The sequence below is a fragment of the Desmodus rotundus genome, chromosome 7, assembly GCF_022682495.2.
Source record: "Desmodus rotundus isolate HL8 chromosome 7, HLdesRot8A.1, whole genome shotgun sequence".
Taxonomy (NCBI): Eukaryota; Metazoa; Chordata; class Mammalia; order Chiroptera; family Phyllostomidae; genus Desmodus; species Desmodus rotundus.
In genome coordinates this window covers 75,066,358-75,087,037 of record NC_071393.1, presented here as the reverse complement: position 1 = coordinate 75,087,037, position 20,680 = coordinate 75,066,358, and the positions used below count along the sequence as shown (strand labels likewise).

Here is a 20,680-nt window from a genome sequence, read left to right as displayed (position 1 = left end):
TGATTTAGTCAAATGACAAAAAGAGAACCAATGTGAATGGACCTTAGCAGGCAAGGGGGAGAACCGAATGAGGTAGGTTAGAGGCAAGAAGAAACCAGATCACTCTGTGGTTTATAAAACAGGACCAGGAACCTGGCTTTTATTTGAAGGCAGTGGGGAGCCATCAAGTGTTTGGTTTTTTTCTATCAAATGGTTTTACGCAGGGGAGTAGCCACCCCCTTTCAAAGAGTACTCTGGCCCTGGCTGTGGTGGCTCAGTTGGTTGGGTGTCACCCCCTAGACCAAAAGGTTACCTGGGTGGGGCACATGCCTGGGTTGCAGGTTTGGTCCCAAGTCGGGGTGCGTGGAAGAGGTGACCAATCGATGTTTCTATCCCTCTCTTTCTCCCTCCCTTCTCCCCTCTCTAGAATCGATGAGAGAGGAAAAAAGAGCACGGCTGACTGCTGGAGCCAACGAGAGGGGCCAGGGTGGAAGTGCAGAGAGGAGTCAGAAGGAGCCCCCACCAGTGTCGTCAGAGTAGACGGTGACCTGGACAAGGTGAGTAACTACAGGGACAGAGAGAAGTAGGAAGGCTTAAGAGATGCTGAGGAAACAGCAGTAATTCACAGAGGTTTAAATCTGAAATGTTAATACTTACTCTTTTCTATCAAAATTGTTGGTAGAGGAACATGATTCCAAGAGCGGACACTGGCTACTTTTCAGGAGTCAGGAGCAGAGCCATTCTGTCAGTATGGCTTTGTGGCCCAGGGGCATTTCTGTTTTGTTGGAACTTTCTCAATAGAATGTACTATTTTTATAATTAAAAAGAAAAAAATCAAAACAATGAACATAGAACCAAAGCCCTCTGAAGTAATAATTCCAAAGTGGCAGTATACCAATCCTTTACATTTCACACAATTGGCACTAAATGTGGGAACTTTCCCTTCAAATTTCCCACAAAGTATTTATAATTGTAGATAAAATACTGAGTTATATAAATGCCCACAATTTTACAGAATTTATAAAGTAAAATCAGTTTTCAATCCATTCAAGATAAAAGTTTATTTTTTAAAGATTTTATTTATTTATTTTTTAGAGAGCAAGGAAGAGAGGGAGAGAAACACTGATGTGAGAGAGAAACATTCATTCGTTGCCTCTCCTGCACGGCCAACTGGGGAGCTGGTCGGCAACCCAGGCATGTGCCCTGACCAGGAATTGAACTGGTGACCTTTCGGTCTGCAGAATGATGCCCAATCCACTGAGCCACACCAGGCAGGGCCATAAAAGTATTAAAAAATTCTACTACTATTACTTGTTTTTACTTAGCTCCCTCTCCTAATGCACTTTCTAACTAACGCACATTTCTACCCCTTAAAGGGATATCATTATTATAGCAGAGGGGCTAGACTAGGAACCCCCAAACTGACAACGTCCCTTAGCTCTATAAATGATCCTACTCTAACCAGGTTAGAAAACTTAGTAAGTAGCATTTGCTAAGCAGCCTGTGCTTATTCAATGAAGACTTATTAAGTGCTTACCTTGTGTCAGTCAGCCAGACATTACTTTCAACTACCTACTTGATGTCTCCACCTAGATATCTCATAGTCAACTTTAAACTCTACAAATGCTAAGAATGACTCATGATCTTAACCTTTAAACCTGATCTTTCTCCAGCATTCCCGTCTCCAGCCACAGCCTCCTTATCCTCACCCCAACATCCAATCAGTCAAGTCCTCTCAGTTTTATATCCTGAATATCACATCCAATCAAATCTACTTTCTGTTGTCTCTATAACTACCATACCAATCCAAGTCAGGTATTCATTCAACAACCACTGACAGGGTTCCTGCTGCATGCCAGGCATTGTTCTAGGTGCAGGGATGCTACAGTGAACAAATAGCCTCGCCCTCCTGAAGTTTCCATTCTAGTGAAGCTTCTTCCACCTGGACTCTTCTATCTGCCACCCAACTGGTGCCCCCTCTCGACTATCTGGATGAGCCTGGGCAAACTTTTTTTTTTTAAAGGTTTTATTTATTTATTTTTAGAGAGGCGAAGGAAGGGAGATCCAGAGGGAGAGAAACATCAATGTGTGGTTGCCCCTCACGCGCCCCCTACTGGTGACCTAGCCCACAACTCAGGTATGTGCCCTGAAAGGGAATCAAACAAGTGACCCTTTGGTTCGCAGGCCAGCTCTCATTCCACTGAAACACACCAGCCAGGGCCCTGGACAAACTTTTTAAAAGGCAGACCTTAACACCTCTTCCAGTTTGAAAATCCTTCAAAGGTTTCTCATTACCCTCAGAATAAAGTCCAAAGTCCTTAACATTGCCAATGCTGCCAGTGGCTTTAAACTGTTTAACCCCAGCACACCATAAGATAAAATTATACCTTATAACCCAGTATACATACACGTACATGTATATACATGAAACACAAGTTTCACAAAATAATATTATTACTAGGTCTGACACACTTAATGTTTTCTATTCCCTTCAATTTCCTTTCTATTTTTAATGCTGGTTGTGATCCACTACTAGGTTTTCCATCCTCAGGAGGTCCAAACAGACTGCTCCTGCAGATTCACTTGTACCTCTCTCTCTCCAATTTCAGTAACTGTGCTTCTTTCAGTTTCAGGAGGGTGCTAGAACCTTCCTGCCTTAATGCCTTTGTATGCGCCGGTCCTTCAACCATGAACAGTCAGCACTTCCTGTACTCATGAGTCTCCTAATCTCCTTTTCCCTAACACATATTCCATGTCTCAGTTTAAATGTCACTCCCACCAGGCTAGTATAGGATTCTTCTTCATACACAGTCTAAAGTGAAATGACTCTCTGAGCAACGCTGCCCCTGCCCTCTCTCCCACCCTGCTCCGCCTCCCCTCCTTTTATCTCTCTCGTGTAAGCTCCTGGAAGACAGAAACTGCTTCCATTTTGTTCACCCAACAGCCTTAGTACCCAGCGCTGTCCAACACTCTTATTGAAAAATAAATAATCTCTGTCATTGGAGAACTTAAGAGTCTAGGAAGGGAGAATAAGTACACCAACAGAACTGGTGTCAAAAGATGGGTTTTGAGCATTTCCCAAGAGCCTCTCTATTAAAGCTGCCATGGGCCTCAACCCTCCCAGTACTATTTCTAAGAAAGTCTAGTGGAATTAAGAAATGAGTTACATGCAAAATTATGACACACATTAAAAACTTCACAAGTCAACACAGACACTTCTCACAAGTTCATCCTAGACTTTAAATTCTGCTCTACAGCCCTGGCCAGGAGCTCATTTGGTTAGAATGTCAGGCAGATACGCCAAGGTTGTGGGTTAAACCCTGGTCAGGGCACATACAAGAAATCAACCAGTGAATGCATAAATGAGTGGGACCACAAATCAATGTCTCTCTCTCTCTCAAATCAGTAATAATGAAAAAATTAAACTGTGCTCTAGTGTAAAAAAAGACTGTATTAATAAGCACAGCTTTTAAACTTCTCAACTTTAACGGAGAAGGTTTGTGGAAGAACACACATTGATATTTTTGGTATACATTGTCTCAAAATAATTCCTAGAAAATACTTTAGGGGACTTATTCTCTCAAAGACAAATTTAATTATTATTACTTTAAGTAGAGTGAACAAAGAGAAAAAGGACGTGGCAATTTTATCACTATTTTAAATAAGAAAGGAAATTATGAAATAATTCATGCCAATATGCATGTAGCTCAATTTTTGTGTCTTGAGAAGGGCAGAGCACAATTTTTATAAATGTTGTATTGATCTGAATAGATAACTCTGAATAGATAACTGAATAGATACCTTGGACACTTTTCATTTTCTAGGACTTACTGCGTAAATATTCCATAAGAAGTCACACACACACACACACACACACACACACACACACACACGGGCTACAATTATCTCCATGGAGGCACGTGATGGGGTAAAAAGCCTAGGTTGGTCTCAAATTCTGTTGTGTCTTCTTTTTCCAAGAGGCACCAAAAGCAAGTATCTTCACGATTTGCAATTTTTAAATGTCGAAAAAAGGATGTGTCCAACATAAAAAGCAAGGACACTATCAAGTAACATATTAAAAGAAATCCTTCAAATTCTCTAAGTTTTGAGTTTTAAAAAGCACTGAGAGTTAACACAAATTTAAACAACTCTGATTCAGTTACTACATATTTCTTACCCTCAAGAAGAATGGCAAAAAAGAAAGAGGCCTCTATAAAAAGCACCCCAACAATTCAAATAGCTTAGTAGATATACAAGAACCAGCAGCTCTGCCACCTTAAACATCTCTGTTTAAGTTCCTTCAGTTGTAACTGTACACACTCTGACAAGAGAGGAAGTTATTTCTCTCCCAAACACTTAAGAGTGTCTTACTAAAAAGACAAACTTACATACAGACAGTGGTCTAAATCATTAATACAAATAAGTACATGGGCTGTACCTGGTAAAAATGCAGAGTCCAGGGCTCTATCCCCTGAGGGTCTGATTTAGTAGGTCTGGAATGGGAGCCCCTGCAAAGTATATTTTGAATAAGCAAACCAGGCAGCTTTGGACACAGGTGGTCCTCCTAATACCAGAAAAAAACAGCACAGAAGGCTCACCTGCCTCACCTTCGGTAACGACTAGGTTGGAGATAATATTTCTGACATGAAGGCTTAGATTCCTGTCTGGAAAACCCAAGGACAAAGGACCTCCTTACTAAGTGTGGTCCATTATCACACTAGACAGTCAGAGTTTTGTCATGGTTTGTTCTTTTCCACAAGGACAATACACGAGGCAGCAAATACTATGTTATAACCCCAGTGAAGACCTAGAACTAAATGGAGCAGCCCAAGGCATCTTGGTTAGGAGAGGCCCAGAATAAATTAGTTTTGTTCTGAGGATCCTTAAAAGAACCCCGGCAACCATGCTGACTTTGAACTTCTGCTAACAGTCTCTGGTGAAAACTTCTGGAGGGTAGAGATCTTTCTCTGATTCTTCTGACAGCCCGGCACAGTGCTGAACAGGCAGACTGAAGGCACTGGTGCCTCTGTTAGGATGTGCAAGGAAAGGGAATTCTGATCTGGTTCCCATCTGATAAAAGAATGCCAGTGAATGGTTCAAGAGAAGTAAGTCGAAATTGCTGTTAAAATGTATTAGGTATTACTTACACATTTCATGCTGATTTCTTTTTACAAATAGATAGTTGGGTTTAAAATTGCAATCCTCTCCAATTCCTACTTCAGAAAAGTTCTGTGTGGATCTGTCCACCACAAAAGGAAGCTCTCAACTCATTTCATTTGTCAGATTCTGTGGAAAATCACTAAGGACAGAAAAACTTGCTCAGTTCATTCATCATCTGAACATATTTCTTGAGTGCTCTCCCAAGGAAGCCCCTGTCTAAACTATTCAATATACTTTATTGAATAAACACGAATTGTAGCAATATAGAAAATGGCCTTGAAACATTCTCACTTTGCAATATGAAAATTGAAAAGACTAACAGATTAAGTCAGTATAGTGAAAAGAGTGTATGCCTTGTTGTCCTACAGATGTGGGTTTAAATCCCAACTCTACCACTTACGAATTGTATAAATCTTGATAAGTTACTTCTTCAATCTCCACTTCCCTCATATGTAGAAGGAGAAAATGATACCAACTTCACCATACTTTGAAAACTTGACAATGTAAACAAAACACCTAATTAAGGTGACTAGTTCAGTCTAGGTCCTATGCAAACGGTAGCTGATGTTATTGTGGACATACCTACATTTCTAGGTTGGATAATAGTAAAAAAATTAAAAAGGGTTCTAATGTCTCCTAAGTGTTAGTCTAAAATTATTAACCAAACTTTTAAAGTCAAGAATATATATTTTTTATATTTTTGTAAATGTCAGGAGCCTTTCAGTGAGAACACTTTCAACTTACCATTCAATTCCCATCCCAAAACAACTGCGATAGCTCTCCATAGGCCCCATTACTTCCCCACTCCCATCCCACCATTTTCAAAATAGCCCTCTTTTCTTCAATAATCTCCAACCCCTCCTTTTAAAGCCCTCCCATTTCACGCCTTAATATTTTAGTCCTGAGACCTCTGACCTAATACAAAGGACTTGCACAAAACCATCTGTACAAAAGCTTTTGCAAGTGCTTGCACCAACATTCTTACAAATACTTGATACTTACAATAGCCCAATTAGATATACAAGGCTAAAGTTATAGCTAGATTTTACAGTTACGACCGAAGATACACAGCTAGAAAACAGCGTAGCCCAGCCTAGAACACGAGTTTTCAGATTCCAGGTTCAGCACTTTTCCCTGCTCAACTTATAAAGCTACAACTTCTTGCATTGTCTTTATATCATTAGCTCACAAAACATGGGGGGAAACTCTTTGTATCTCCTGGTATCACTATAGCATTGCTACAAAGGCCAGCTTTCTCCCTACAGTATTTTCTGGAGTATATAAACAGTTCAAGCAACCCCAAGACACTAAGACCAAAAGTTACTTTCAACAGTTCTTGTACAATCTTCAAGTAAAGAATTCTGGGATGCTGCATGAAAACGGCCAAGAGGCCTTGGCCGCAGTCCCTCCATGCAGACCTGTATTTCTCCACTTCTGCCCTCTTTCCTCCTCTTAAGAGTTTTCTTCCATCTGACATCTCATCAGGGACCCTTCTCAACCAAATAGATTCGTGCGCGCACCTATCTATTTGCGTCCTCGTCAGGCAAGGCAGAGGTTCTTTTGGACATTTAGGATTGTCCCTCCTCTCTGTCCACACCCCTCGTCTGAAAAACTTCATCTCCCAGAGCCCGCACCTTCTTGGCCACCCCCACACTCAAAGCCCCACGCTCACCCCTTGCACCTCCTCCAAAACCTCCCAGCCTCCCGGGTTGGCGGGCGATACTTCCTATCTCTCCTGGCCCGGATCGCCTGGCCTGCAGCCCGCCGCCCCGATCTGGCCCCAACAGATCACGGACCCTTCTGGTCCCCGGAGCCCGAGGCCCACCAGCCTGGTCCCTGCCCCGCCTCCCCGCCCAAGGCGCCAAGACCTCGGGGCTCTGTCTCCAGGCCCCGGTCAGACCCCGAGGGCCCCAGGAGCTGCGGGGAGGACAGGAAGGAGGCTGCAGCGGCAGTCAGGACATGGGGCGGGCCGGGCGCTGGAGATCGGAGGCCCAGGGCCCGACCGGCTCCCGGCTCCCGTGGCCCGCACTCAGCCCTCCAGCTCCGCCAGCCCGCGCCTCCGCGGCCTGCCCTCACCTGATCCAGGTTTTCATCGCTGCCGCTGTCGGTGTCCGAGTCGATCACCACGCGGCCTTTCCGCTTCTTTACCATGGTGGTCCCCCGGCTCCCACGCCGGACGCCACCCGGACTTCCCGCTAGCCCGCCTGCCAGTGGGACCGCCACGGTCACTGCCGCCGCCGCCGCCGCCGCCGCCGCCGCCGCTCGACCCACACAAAGGCGACCGCGCATGCGCGCTCCGCTCCGCCCCTGGCCCCGCCCCCTGCCTGGTGCACGCTGTTCGCCAGCACTCGGCGCCACGCCCTATTCTGCTCCCGACGTAGCGTGGGAGGCGGGGCACAGCACAGGGCTAGGTTCCTGGTGGTGGATCGCTTTTCCTTTCCCTGCGCGTGCCCCTAGAAGCTTTGGTTGTGTTTCCGCCGCGGGGCCGAAGCTCGGTGTCCCGCATACCTGTCGTGGACTGGGGCCGCAAGCATCTGGGCCTTCTCTAAGGAGCCTTTCATCTGTCCTACACTGTTGGAGTGTCGAGGGCGACTTCAGGAGCTGCCCTCCTGGAAGACAAGTCGCTTGGACCACGCCGAGGCACCCGTTGGGGAAATGAAGCTTTCCTACCTAGGTAGTGCCAGTGGCAACTGAGCTGGGACCTGGAGGATGCATCAGTCACCTCCCCCCAAAAAAAGTAGAGGGTAGGGTGTTCTGAGCAGAGAGAACCGCGTGGGCAAAAGCCACGATAACAGAAAAAGTTGAGTTCAGGGAACTGAAAGTTCATTATGGCTGACCAGATGGTATGGAGTGGGGGGATAAGGATGCGAAGGGACCCAGCGGCCACATCATTCAGAGCCTAATAAGCTATATGAGGAAGTATTGAAAGATTTAAATCTGAAGAACGACATTATTAGATTTGTGTTTTTAAAAGATTACCTTGACTGCAGTGTGGTGAATGCATTGAAGGGAGGGAGACTTAAGGGCAGCGAGCACATTTAAGCTATTGGTATCATTTTAGCAAGAGCTAGTGGTGTCCTGAACGAAGGAAGAAGCAGTGGAAATGAACGGATATTTGGAAGGTAGAACTATCGGGACTTGGAGATTAGTGGGGGAGAGGGGTGGGTAAGGTGAGGTCCCAGACATAATGATGTTCAGATTCTGGCATAGGAAGCTGGTGGTAAGTGGGCCCTTCATCGAGATAAGGAACCTCTGTGGAAGGAGGTTTGGGAAACTGATGTATGTGGGAAATAAGGTCAGTTTTATGCCTATTGAGTTTGTGGCCAGCTAATAAAAAAGGGCAGCTCCAGAAGTGATTTCTTTGTGGGATTTGTTACATAGGGTTGGAAGCATAAGAAATAACAACTTGAAACTGTTCCCAAAACTTTTTGGAATCCATTAACTCATTTTTCTGGTAGTGAACTTGGGAGTTAGATCCCAGACTTCCCAAGGCATTATTGGGCAGAAGCAGGCTGATGCATCCTTGGTCTCTGGCCCTCTTTCTCTGTCTAAATTTTAAATTTTCCAGCAGGTTTAAAATACATATCACAAATGTGTATGCCTTAAAATAGTATTGTAATAAAGAAAATATATCACATATAGAGACATTCCTGGAACCAGACACATACCTAGATGTCCAGTTTGCTGCCAGTTAGCTTGAAAAGGTGTTCAGGATTCAGGTAGAGAAAACCAATGCCCAACTACTGCTTTACTCCAAAGGAGTTTTTCTAAGATACAAGTCCTAGACTTCTCTCCCCCAGGATATCCTTGGAACTGAGGCTATGGCCAAGATGATCCAAAATGACCAGGCCAACTCCCCCATATCTAGCCACATTGAAGCCTGGTGCCCTTCTGCAAGGTAGGGTCCTCCTTTTGGTGACCCAGCCATCTCTTATTGAGCTTAGGGTCTAAAAACTGGCTCAGATCTGAAAGTGGGAAAAGGATTGCCTTCAGCCCTCTTTCCACCCAACCTTGATTTCTTCTGATTGAAAGTTGAGGAGTACTATTTTTGGTTGCCCATCTATTTTGCCCTTGGGGATGCTGTGTTCTGTTAGGCAGTTCCATAATTCTCTGGGGATCAGGCCTCTTTGGATATAACTCTAACCTTTCTGCTCATAATAATTGCATCTACCTGGCTTAAGGCAGTTAAGTGCTGCCACCTGGCTAACAGCCTCTTCTTTCAAGATCCTATCACCCCATTGCTGTTAGCCAAGCTTTGTAACAGCCTCTCCTACTGTCAGCCTTTCTGCTGAACTTCTAGTGATGCTGGTGTACCTCTGACCATCACATTCCTTATGGCCTTGATAAATGGAGTATCCTCTCCGTCTTCCCTTGGGACATAATCATTTGGTGGAATTTCTGGCTTTATATAGTACATCCATTTTGTTGTTTGTGCTCATTTCTCAGCTTTTTAATCCCCTCCTACACCTTTTGTTTTTGTGATTCTGGCATGTGGGTCGTAGAATTTTCCATGCTTCTCAGAACCATTGTAGTAGTAAATTTGCACCATTTCCTGAGGTCCTTGGCAGAGTGATAAGTTCTGTATCTTGGGAGAGTGCTTCCAAATCAGTAAACTTTCCCTAATGTAATTTTACATTCTAGTCCCCTTGATCAAGCACCCTCAGAATCCAGTGTCTTTCTACTCTCCCAGTTTTTGCCATTACCTTCTTAGCTAGTTCTTGTAGCTCCTTTGGGGTATAGTCCCTTTCCTCCCTCATCAGGTCCAATATGTCCCCCACTGGGTTATGTAGTATTTTAACCCTAGTTATTGGCCTAGTGTCCAGGAGGGAAATAAGGACAGATATTGAGGAGGTCACATACATGGCCTTATAGGGTATAGGCCTCTTCACTGTCTAATAGCAAGAGAGGATTGCTGGATGGTGAGCCATTTCTTCAAGTTTAGAGGGTTGAGGAGAGTCTGAGAATTAAGATCTTCAGTGGCATCAATTAGATAGCCCCATCCCAAATGTCATTGTCCCATTACTAGGGCCTAGGCCTAGGCTTAGCTGACCTGCGTGGCTTGGGAGTATAACCTTACTGAAGTTCAGACTACTTTGATGATTATCCTGGACCTCAGCTTTCCCTGCCCACCCACTGCAGGTGTTGAAGTCTTCTTCGCATGCTATTAAGGAGGCCCTCTGGCATCCACACTTGACTTTCAGTAATAGTGACCCAATTCCATATTATAGTTCCTGTGCTGCCCCCCTGAAATATTTTTCAAGTACCTTATACACCCCAACCAGCTAGCACATTCCCTTCCACCATCATACTATCGCTATTTACCAATGATGAAGTATTTAACAGTTGGACCACCAGATCTGCATTGCCAGCTGTGTGGTGAGTAACTCAGTTTCTAAACAGTATTTTATTGCCTTCTTTCTTGGACTACTCATAGCACCAGCTGTTGCAGATTGGGTTATCCAAGAAGCAGACTCTGAGATGGAGTTTAGTGTTCAGGATGCTTACTGGGGGGTGTCCTTGGTATTGACAACTGTGGAAGGGAGGGAAGGTGGGAGAAGCTGAACTGCAGTGTGTACCTGACTACACCGATCACATGTGCATTCTGAAGCTAAAATAGATGGTCTGAGTTGTCCCACATTGGGCTGAAGAGGCTAGACCTTTATAGCCCTGCGTCATTCAATCATTCAGTGCAGGCCTTCTGGAAAGGCTGTGACCCTGGGCAAGGGGTCTCTGCAGCTTATCCAGAGGCTGAAGTATCTAAGAGCTAAAGGCCATCAGCTAGGCCAGCAAGTCCTTCCTTCCTAGATGACACATTTCGCTGCCCATCTAGAAACTGAAGCACAGTAAAGTTCCTAAGGTCACACAGCTGGTAAGTAACGGAGCCAGTGTGATTCCAGCATGGTGGTCTTAACTACTGTCAGCCTACCACCTCTGGCTAGTTTGGTAGGCATGCAACTACAGCCTGCTTATCCAAAGTAGTCATGGGCTGGCCCGCTGGAAATAACTTTAGTGTAAAACAGGTAAAGGGACAAGATTGTAAAGGTGGTCTAGACAGAACACAGGCAGAACCACAGTAACCAAAGGGGGGACCAAGAAAGGAAAAGTTTTCTAGTGGGTCTGCAGTGCTGCAGGAGAGGGGCCTTGGGCAGCTGGCATGCCCTGTCCACCTACATCTGGCTACGACCCATCTACATACCCTGACTACATCTGGGAGCCTGGGGGAGAATGATACCCCGCTTCCACAGTTTGGAGAAAACAGCACTTCCCAGCCTCCAAATCCATGTCCTTTGAAGCCCTGCTCTCCAGTCAGTACCCCAATCCAAGAAGGCTTTTCCTCCTGGGAAGAGACTGTATGGCTTCGCTGACACAAATATTCTTGGCAAACATCCTTCTAATGGTAAATTGTTAGTCAATCCTATAACTCACTCCCTTTGCCTTTCTTTGGTTAGTAGGAACTGGTTTGCCAGAGTCTGATCACTTTTCGATAATGAACTGAGCAGCCAGACTTTGAGAAGAGAGAAGCCATAGGCTGGAGGCTGAGTTCATGTTCCCCCTCAGGATAATACCATAATTTTCTTGGATGGCCCTTCCTCTTTCTTACTTCTCTGTTTTGGACTGGGTGACCCTTGCAGCCTAAAATCATCCCCTAATGTCCATTGTATGAATGGAATAATATTTTTCTACCCACTATTCTTAGGTACTTCTGTGGTTCCTACTACTAGGAGGTGGCATGGTACACTCCTTTGTTATACTATGTTATACTATGCTTTTTTTAAAAAAAAATTGATTTATTTTTAGGCAGAGGGGAAGAGAGAGAGAAACATCAATGTGTGGTTGCCTCTCATGTGCCCCCCCACTAGGGGCCCAGACCGCAACCCAGGCATGTGCCTTGACTGGGAATCGAACCAGTGACCCTTTGGTTCACAGGCTGGCGCTCAATACACTGAGCCACACCGGCCAGGGCTGCTGCTTTTTTTAAAAGAGGACTAAAAAGAAGAGTAAAAAGAGGGAAAAAAGGAAAAGATGAAATTGACAGGAAGAAGGTAAAGTGCTGTGTTGAAGGAAGAGCTTAAAGCCAAAGTTTCTTTTGATGTCTTCTCTAGGCTCTTTATTCATCCAACAAATGCTTTTTTGGACTCCAGTAAAGGCCACATGTTTCTAGGTTCTGTTCCTTTGAGTAAAGTGTAATTTGGAGAGTTAGGATAATGTAGGGCATGTTCTCATCACTTCCAGCTCTTTTAAATTTAGTTTTTAAAGTACAAAATTAATATATGTCCATTGTAAATAAGAAATCCAAATACACCCCACCCACCCCACCACCAGCACCAAAAAAAGAAAAAAAAAAAAAGAAATCCAAATATATAAAAAGGAAGCCGTCACTCCCTTTCTCTCTCAATCTCATTCCACAGGAATAACGCCTATGACCAGTTTGGTGTTTATTGTTCCAGACCTTTTGGGGAACACATGCAAACACACTCCAAAATAGGATCATATAACATGTATTAACCTGTTAGGTAGCCTCTCCCAGCAGTGTTAGACTGGCGTAACTCGCCACCACTGCCCAAGGGAGTCTGAGGAAGCACTGTGTGTAACCACAGGGTAATATCTATCACCTTAGGCCTGGGCTCTGTTACTAAGTTGTACAGGTTGAATTTGTATTAAATGGGAAACATGGGGCCCTGACTGGTGTGGCTCGGAGCATCATCCCACAAAGGGAAAGGTCACCGGTTGGATTCCTGGTCAGGGCACCTGCCTAGGTTGTGGGTTCCTCCTGGTTAGCGTCGTATGTGAGGCAACTGATCGATGTTTCTCTCACATTGATGTTGCCCTCCCTTCACCTCTCTAAAAATAAAATCCCTAGCTGGTATGGCTCAGTGGATTGAGTGCCGGCCTGTGAATCAAAAGGGTCGCCAGTTCCATTCCCAGTCTAGAGCACATGCCTGGGTTGCAGACTGGGTCCCCAGTGGGGAGCAGGTGAGAGGCAACCACACATAGATGTTTCTCTCCCTCTCTTTCCCCCTCTCTAAAAAAAAGTAAATAAAATCTTTAAAAAATAAAAATAAATAAATAAAATCTCTTAAAAATAAATGGGAAACATGGGTTTCCTTGTATTTATTGTTCCTTCCTTGGAACAGGAACTAATTTGAATATGTAAGGTCAGCCCTCTCTCTGGCCTCTCATTATAGCTCCATGGTTTAAAACCTAAGCACACATAACAGGTGCTGTCTATACGCCCATACTCTGAAGTGTCCTCTCTAGTCAAAAAGTACTCAAGCCCTGGCTGCATGGCTTAGTTGGTTGGAGAATTGTCACATACAGCAAAAAAGTTAGGGGTTCATCCCTGGTCAGGGCACATACCTAGGTAGCAGGTTCGGTCCCGCATTGAAGTGTGTATGGGAGGCAACTGATCAATGTTTCTCTCCCCCTTCATCTCTAAAATCAATAAATATGTCCTTGGATAAGGATTAAGAAAATGTTTAAAAAAATAAAAGTACTCAAGAAAGAAGGTCAGAATGCCAAGGAATGAAAGGTATGTTGCCATAGGGATAACATATCTTCAAATTTATTTTTATATGTTAATTATTTACCAACTTTGATATTTAAGTGTGATTAACAACTCATTACTTGAGACATATCACAACTGATTGTAACATACTTTGAGCCACGAACACAAGTGAATCCCATAATTTAAATTCTTACTTTATCAAAAGCCTATCTTGGGGCTTTTAGCAGCACAGGATCCCCTGATTTACGCGTTCGTGTGTCAGACATTCAGTTGAGCACCTGTCCTGTGCCAGGCACTGACCCAGTTGCTAGGAATACAAAGCTGAACAGGATACCACCCTGTTTACAACCGAGAACGATGGTTCTTGAGCTTTTCTGAGGAGCACCTAGGAGCTTGTTAAAATGTAGCCTGAGTCAGTAGGTGAGGAATTTGTATTTTTAACAGATACCCATAGTAATTCCTCAAGTGTATGTGATGGCCTCATTTTGCAAAACACTAGTCTGGACACAGAGAAGCTCAAAAATCCTATAAGGGGTTCAGGATGAGGGACTTTTTTTCTATGCCTGATGTTTCCTGAAATAAGCAGACCATGCTCATGATAACAAAGTGTTCCAAAAGCTGAAATTAGGATGACTTGGGTAGATTCAAAATGCAGAAGGATGCAGCCTTCCATAAGCAAGTTGTCAATATGTAGTTTTCAGAAGATTCTGAATCATTAATCTATGTGCTTAAATGTGTATTGAATGCCTTCTTTGACCCAGATACTGTGGGGCATTCACTAATGTCTAAAGCTCCTCCTGTCTCCTATATTGTTATTTCTACTTCTCGGAAGCATTATTCTGTTGATTATTGCTCTTCTTTTCCATGTCTTCAATCTCTTTTTCTGCTGGCTCCTTCCTTTTAACACATCTCTTTTGTCTGGAAAGTAAAAATGTGGCCCTGGCCAGGTGGCTCAGTTAGCTGGAACATCCTGTACACCGAAGAGGTTGCAGGTTCAATCCCCAGTCTGGGCACATGCCTAGGTTGGGGGTTCAATCTCTGGTCGGGGCGTGCATGGGAGACAACCAATTAATGTTTCTCTCTCACATCAATATTTCTCTCTCCCATCCTCTCTGTAAAATCAATAAACATATCCTCAGGTGAGAATTAAAAAAGAAAAGTAAAGTAGAAATGTGTCTCCTCTTGCCATAATCATGTTCTCTTCTTCACAGCCCTTTCAGTTAGCATGCTTTTGATTGCAAGTAGCAGAAAGCTCAACTTACATCAGCTTAAACAAAAGCATTTATTGGCTCTTCTGACTGAAAAGTCCAGAAGCAGGTCTGGCTTTAGGCAAGGCTTGATTCAGCAGCTCAAATGATGTAAGAAGGAGCCTACTTCCTTTCTGTTCTTGGCTCTGCCTTAATCCTTGGTGTTCCACTCCACTGCCACCAAGGCAGCTGTAGGTTCTCTCCTCATGTTTGCAAAACAGCTCATATTTGCGCCCCACATTACGAAGGGAAAGATAGAAGGTCTCTCTCAGGAGCCTCCAAGGGAGAAGGAGGAAGCTGCTTCCTCCTGGAAGGGCCCAGTAACTCCTTGGCACTGACCTGGTTAGTTGTGAATTACTGAACCAGTCCCTGGAACCAAAGGGATGGGCTGTGCCAATTGAATTAAGCCAGGCAGGGCAACCCTTGGAGTTGGATTTGGAGTTAATCCTGTCCAAATCACGTGGCTGAGAATGGAGGAGTGGTTTTCTAAACAATATCTGGGGACACGGTACTAAAAGGAGAGGAAATGCTCGGTATAAGAGCCATGCTTCTGAAGTTATAGGCTAGTTCATCCTCTATTTACTCTTTTCTTTTTATAGCAGCGCAAAAGCTTTATTTTCTATTTTTTATCTATTGATTTTAGAGAGAGGAAGAGAAGGGGGGAGACAGAGATCAAGAGATCAATTTGTTGTTCCATTTATTTATGCATTCATTGGTTGATTGTTGTATGTGCCCTGACCAGGGATTGAACCCACAACCTTGGTGTATAGATACAATGCTCTAACTAACTGAGCTACCCAGCCAGGGCCTTCCACTTATACTTTTAGCCTTGAGTCCAGGGTAAGAATTGTTCCCCATGCCCAGATCATTCATTTTGCCAAGTCTCTGGGCCTCAGCATTCCGCCTCATGGGGTGGAATACATTCTCATATTCTAATAGGGAAATTTGCCATTTTGACTGCAAATTCTGCAGACTGAGTGTCCCTTGTCACATCAGGTGATCCTCAGCGTACTTGAGTTGCTCAGAAATGTTTCCCTCCAGGTACTCTACACAGGCATTTGCACAGGCAGTTGGAGCTGAAACAGGTGGCTTCATTTCAAAATGAAAGTACTAATCTTGTGTGAGAATGTAAAGTAGATTGAATGCTAAATGAGGTTACAATGAAGTAGTAGAAGTGGGTGAAACCTCAAAGGGGAACAAAGGCTTAAGGACTGAATCTTGAGAAACCCCACATTTAGGGGATGAGGGGAACAATGCTGAATAATGCCCTACTGGTTAAAACTGTTCAAGCCAATATTACCTGAATCTTCTGAACGTTTAAACTGTGGCAAAAAATGTATGCTTGATTTAATCCTACTCTCCATATCACGTCTATTAATCTCTGGCTTTCACATGCTGACCAGTTCGAGAGTAATTCAGAGTTTTCTCTCATTATCTAAGACTACACTCTCCAATATGGTAGCCACCAGCCACTTGTGGCTGTTTAAACTGAAATTAGTTAAAATTAAATAAAATAAAAATTCAATTCCTCAATGGTACCAGCCACATTTCAAGCACTCAATAGCCGCATGTGGCCAGAGCTTACCGTACAGGATACTAACATATGGAACTGATACGGAACATTGCCATCATCACAGAAAGTTCTGTTTGTTCAGAAGGTCTCTGCATATTTGCCTGTATTTCCCACTGGATCTGCCTGGATATGCTACTTCTATTAAAATTTTAAAAGTTGGTCAAGCAGTCTGCTTAGAGATGGTGGCACAAACTGGGATATATAATTTAGGATTAGGGACATAGAGGGTGATAAACCCACACAAGCAATGACTTAAATAGGAAAAAAATTTCTTTTTCATGTTCAAGTCCAAGTCCAGGTGTAGGCAATTCAGGGCTCTTTTCGCTGCTCTGATGCACATAAACCTCAAGGTCCCAGTCTCCTTCCTATTTTATTACTTCTGCAGGAGGTTGCTCTCAACCTCATGTTCAAGACCGGGTCTTGGGCCCTGGCCAGGTAGCTCAGCTGGTAAGAACATTGTCTCAATATGACCCACCTGTAGGTTCGAGCTCTGGTCAGGGCACAAACATGAAGCAACCAATGAATGCATAAATAAGGGGAACAAATCAATGTTCTTCTCTGTTTCTCTTTCTCCTTCTCTTCCTTTCTCTCTTTCTAAATTAATTAATAAATGTTTTTAAAAAGATGGAGTTTTAACTGTCATTTCCAAGCTCTAGGCAGTAAGGTGACAGCAAAATGAAAGAGGGGGAAGACACATGCCAGCTGTCTTTTAAGGAAACACATGACATTTCCACTCCCATTGGTAGCTGCAAAGGAAGCTGGGAAATGTAAACTTATTCACGTGTCCAGCTAAATATTCTATTACAATAAAATGAATGAAAAACAAATATCAGGAGTCAATGAGTAATTTTCCCCACAGGGCTCAACTGCTGAATATGAGGACCAGGTTAGGAAATGCCAAGCAGGAACCGAAGCTATTAAGTCTATTCAATTCTCCTACCCTGGCCAGTGATGTTTAGTCAAAGGCAGCTCAGGTTGAGAATATTTTAATGGTGTGGCAGATGTAGCAGGTTGCTCCCAAATCCAGATCAGGAAGGTGCTGTGATTGTAACTATAAAGGAGAATAAAATTGCCTCAGTGTCAAGTGATACTGGTGAAGGAAGGACTGGGGTTTTGCCTGCCTGGAGTACACTAAGACCTGAGCCACAGAAAAAGAACTTGTCTGTGTCCAGATATTTATTCAAGCAACTTCACAAAATGCTTGGCTTGAGAGCTGCATATATAAATATCCCAAAAAGAAGGATAGACGATTCATCTTGTTTAATGGAAAATCCCCTTGAACACTGCCAGCTCTTTCTAATTAGGTGAACCTCCTCACGCGCCAGTCTGTCTCGACTGCAAGGTGGGCTTCCCTATCAGGAAGGACTCTGAATGGGCCTTGAATCTCAAATCGGGCCCATTTTCTGTTATAGATGAATAAATGATCATTCTGGTCTGTCATTTATCCTCCTGTGAAGTTGCTTGGCATGAAGTAATCCTCGGAGTAAACAGATATAACCAAGGTCCTGAATCAGCAGAGCAGAGATTTAACCCTGGATCTGTAGTGACCCCGCCACAACCCCAAATTCCCACGAGGTAATTTCCTTTTCTAAAACCATTTATTTCCTTTGCTTGGATTATGCCCTAGTCATCCTTAAACTCGAAAGGGACTCCATCAAGATAGGACATTGCTGGATCATATTGCCTCCTTCCTGAACCATTGCAATGTTATTTTGTTGGCTTGTGTCCCTACAGCGCTTCCTAAAGGTTTTCATGAAATTTGCCCTTGGGCCTCTTGAGGCAGTACCCACAATGTGTCTAAATTTGTGCAGGTTACTTAGAAGACATATTTTAAAGTATATCATAAAATCACTACCTTCAAGGTTTTTACCTTCCTGTTGAAGAGAAAAGGCTTGTAAATAAAACGATGAATGAGCAGTGTAGTCAAGTTTATAATCTAGTTTTCACTTGAACGTAACTGTCAATGTGTATAGCATAAATATAGGATGTCAGGCTCTGGCCAGGTAACTCAGTTGGTTAAAGCATTGTCCCCATACACCAAGGCTGCGGGTTCAAGAAGCAGCTAATGTACAAGAAGCAACCAATGAATGCATAAATGGGTGGAACAGCAAGTTGGTGTTTCTCTCTCTCCTCTCCTCTCTCTCTAAAAAAAAAATCAATTGTAGGATGTCAGAAGGAGAGCAATCATTATGAGATAGATGCATCAGGGAAAGTTTTTAAGGCAAACATGGGATCAAAGTGTGTTTTGAATAGTCAATGTATGAATTAGGATCTATTGGTTGCAAGTGATAGAAACCCAACTCAGATTAATTTAGGTAAAGGGAATTTATTGGTGCTTGGAAGTCAAGGAAATATTCAATAGCCAAGCCATGGCAAGACAAGTGATGCAGCTGAGCCCCAGGAACAGCTAGAACTGGCAAAATAAATGCTGACTGAAACTTCTTTCATCCTCCCATTCCTGCCTCTCTCAGCACCTTTTTAAAAAAATCTTGCTGCACACCAATTTTCTTCACAATATTAGCGGGTAACTCAAGAGCTACAGAAGAGCCACTAGGAATAAAAGGGCTCTTCCAAGTTTTAGTTCAGAAAATTCCTGGGAATAACATGATTGGCTCAGTGCAGACCAAGTGCTTACCACTGGACCAATCAGCTGAAGTTGGGAGAGTAGAGTAAACATCTGAGGCCAAACGTACCTCATGGGGAAGACGGAAGAATGCTGAGCAGAGAAAATACTAACTCCATTTTGAGGATTGAGTGTGGTTTAGGCAGATACCAGCTTAGATGAGAAATTGAGGATAAGTATAAGAATTCTCGATGGAGTAGGCTATTGTGGTGGGTTTAGAATTTATGTAGTGGCACATCTGGAGGCCAAAGGAATATGGTTGTTAGCTTGGGTGCCACATTTTAAAATGTAAGTAGGCAAATTGTTGTGTCCAGAGTAGGGCAGTCGGTAGACTGAATGTAGGTTGTATAAGAGCAGTAACTATCTGGGTTTCACTGGGTTTGGGGAGACGGAGCAAAAGATCAAAGACAGCAAAGAGCGCTCCATGGGATTTAGGGAGGGTGAGAGGAGGTCTTAAGAAGAGAAGTCAAGGATAGGCCAAGGATTTCCAGTTTAAAAGGATGTGGGCATTTACAGAAATAGGGATGATAGGAGGAGTCAATGTAGGTAAATTTGATAGTTCAGTTTTAGACATTCCTAGTGGTGTATCCCACTGCTGGAACTGCAGTGAAGAGGCTGGAAATGTTTACTGGGGTGTAGGGAAAGAGGTTATCACAGTCTTCAGATAACTCATCTCTGAAACTAGAAAAGAGGAAGGCGCCGTCTGGGCCTTGGAAACAACCGTATTTAAGGTTGTGGGAAGAGAAAGAAGAGTCAGTGAAGGAGGCAGCTAGGGAAGGTTTGAGGAGGTAGGAGAGTTAGGCAAGTGTAGACACTAGAGAAATGAGAGCAGAATTTCAAGAAGGAGGAGGTGGGGGCGTGGAAACCGATGATGGAGGAAACTTGGAAAAGGCAATTATATTTGGTGAGGTCTTTTCAGAGCCCTGGAGAGGAACGGTGTTGACTGCCGGGGGCTACAGTTCTACTTCAAGCTGAACCCTTAACTCCTGCTAGCACTATACGAGGTGCTGAGGACGGGAAGAACAGCACAGTCTGGACCCAAGACGCTCACAGTGTGTTAGAGGAAGTGAGAACTAAAATAACAAGATACAATGTTGAAAGTGCTTAAACAGGTGTACACAAGATAGTAACAGAAGCCCTGCAGAATGGGCGACCCCACCCGGCCGGATAGGGAAACCGCGAGTAGGACGGCTTGCTGTCCCCCTGCGTGGTGGGTGTCCAAAGATTTCCGCGGGGGCAATACCAGAAGAACCTATTCTCTGAGATTATAGCTCTCGGGCGGCTGCGGGGCGATGGGACGCGAGGGAACCCTGGCGCCTCCGGGCGAAGGAACGTTAGCAGTATCAGGGCCCTATTTGAAAGATGCGGGATGGAGTTTGCAGCCAAAAGATGAGATGCAGGAAGAAGAGGCGAATAACTTGTCTAAATTCTCCCCCTTTTTCCACATAGGGCAGGAAATATCAGGAGTGGTGGAAGCCAGACTCTTTGGAAAACTAGTCCACCAAAGGCCTCAGCTCGCTTGGCTTGGGGTTCCTCATTACTGGTCCAAAGCCTCCGCGTCGGGCCGGAACTCGATCAAAACGCCTGGTTCG

General features: G+C 44.0%; 1 protein-coding gene across 1 annotated transcript in view; it reads right to left on the bottom strand.

Annotated features, from left to right (window-relative positions):
* Positions 1-7,428, bottom strand: part of RTF1 (RTF1 homolog, Paf1/RNA polymerase II complex component) — a 50,195-nt gene extending 42,767 nt beyond the window's left edge. Inside the window, exon 1 of the mRNA XM_053928988.1 lies at positions 7,216-7,428. Coding sequence (XP_053784963.1) covers positions 7,216-7,428 — 213 coding nt within the window. The remainder of the gene's footprint in view (positions 1-7,215) is intronic.
* Positions 7,429-20,680: the final 13,252 nt, after the last annotated feature.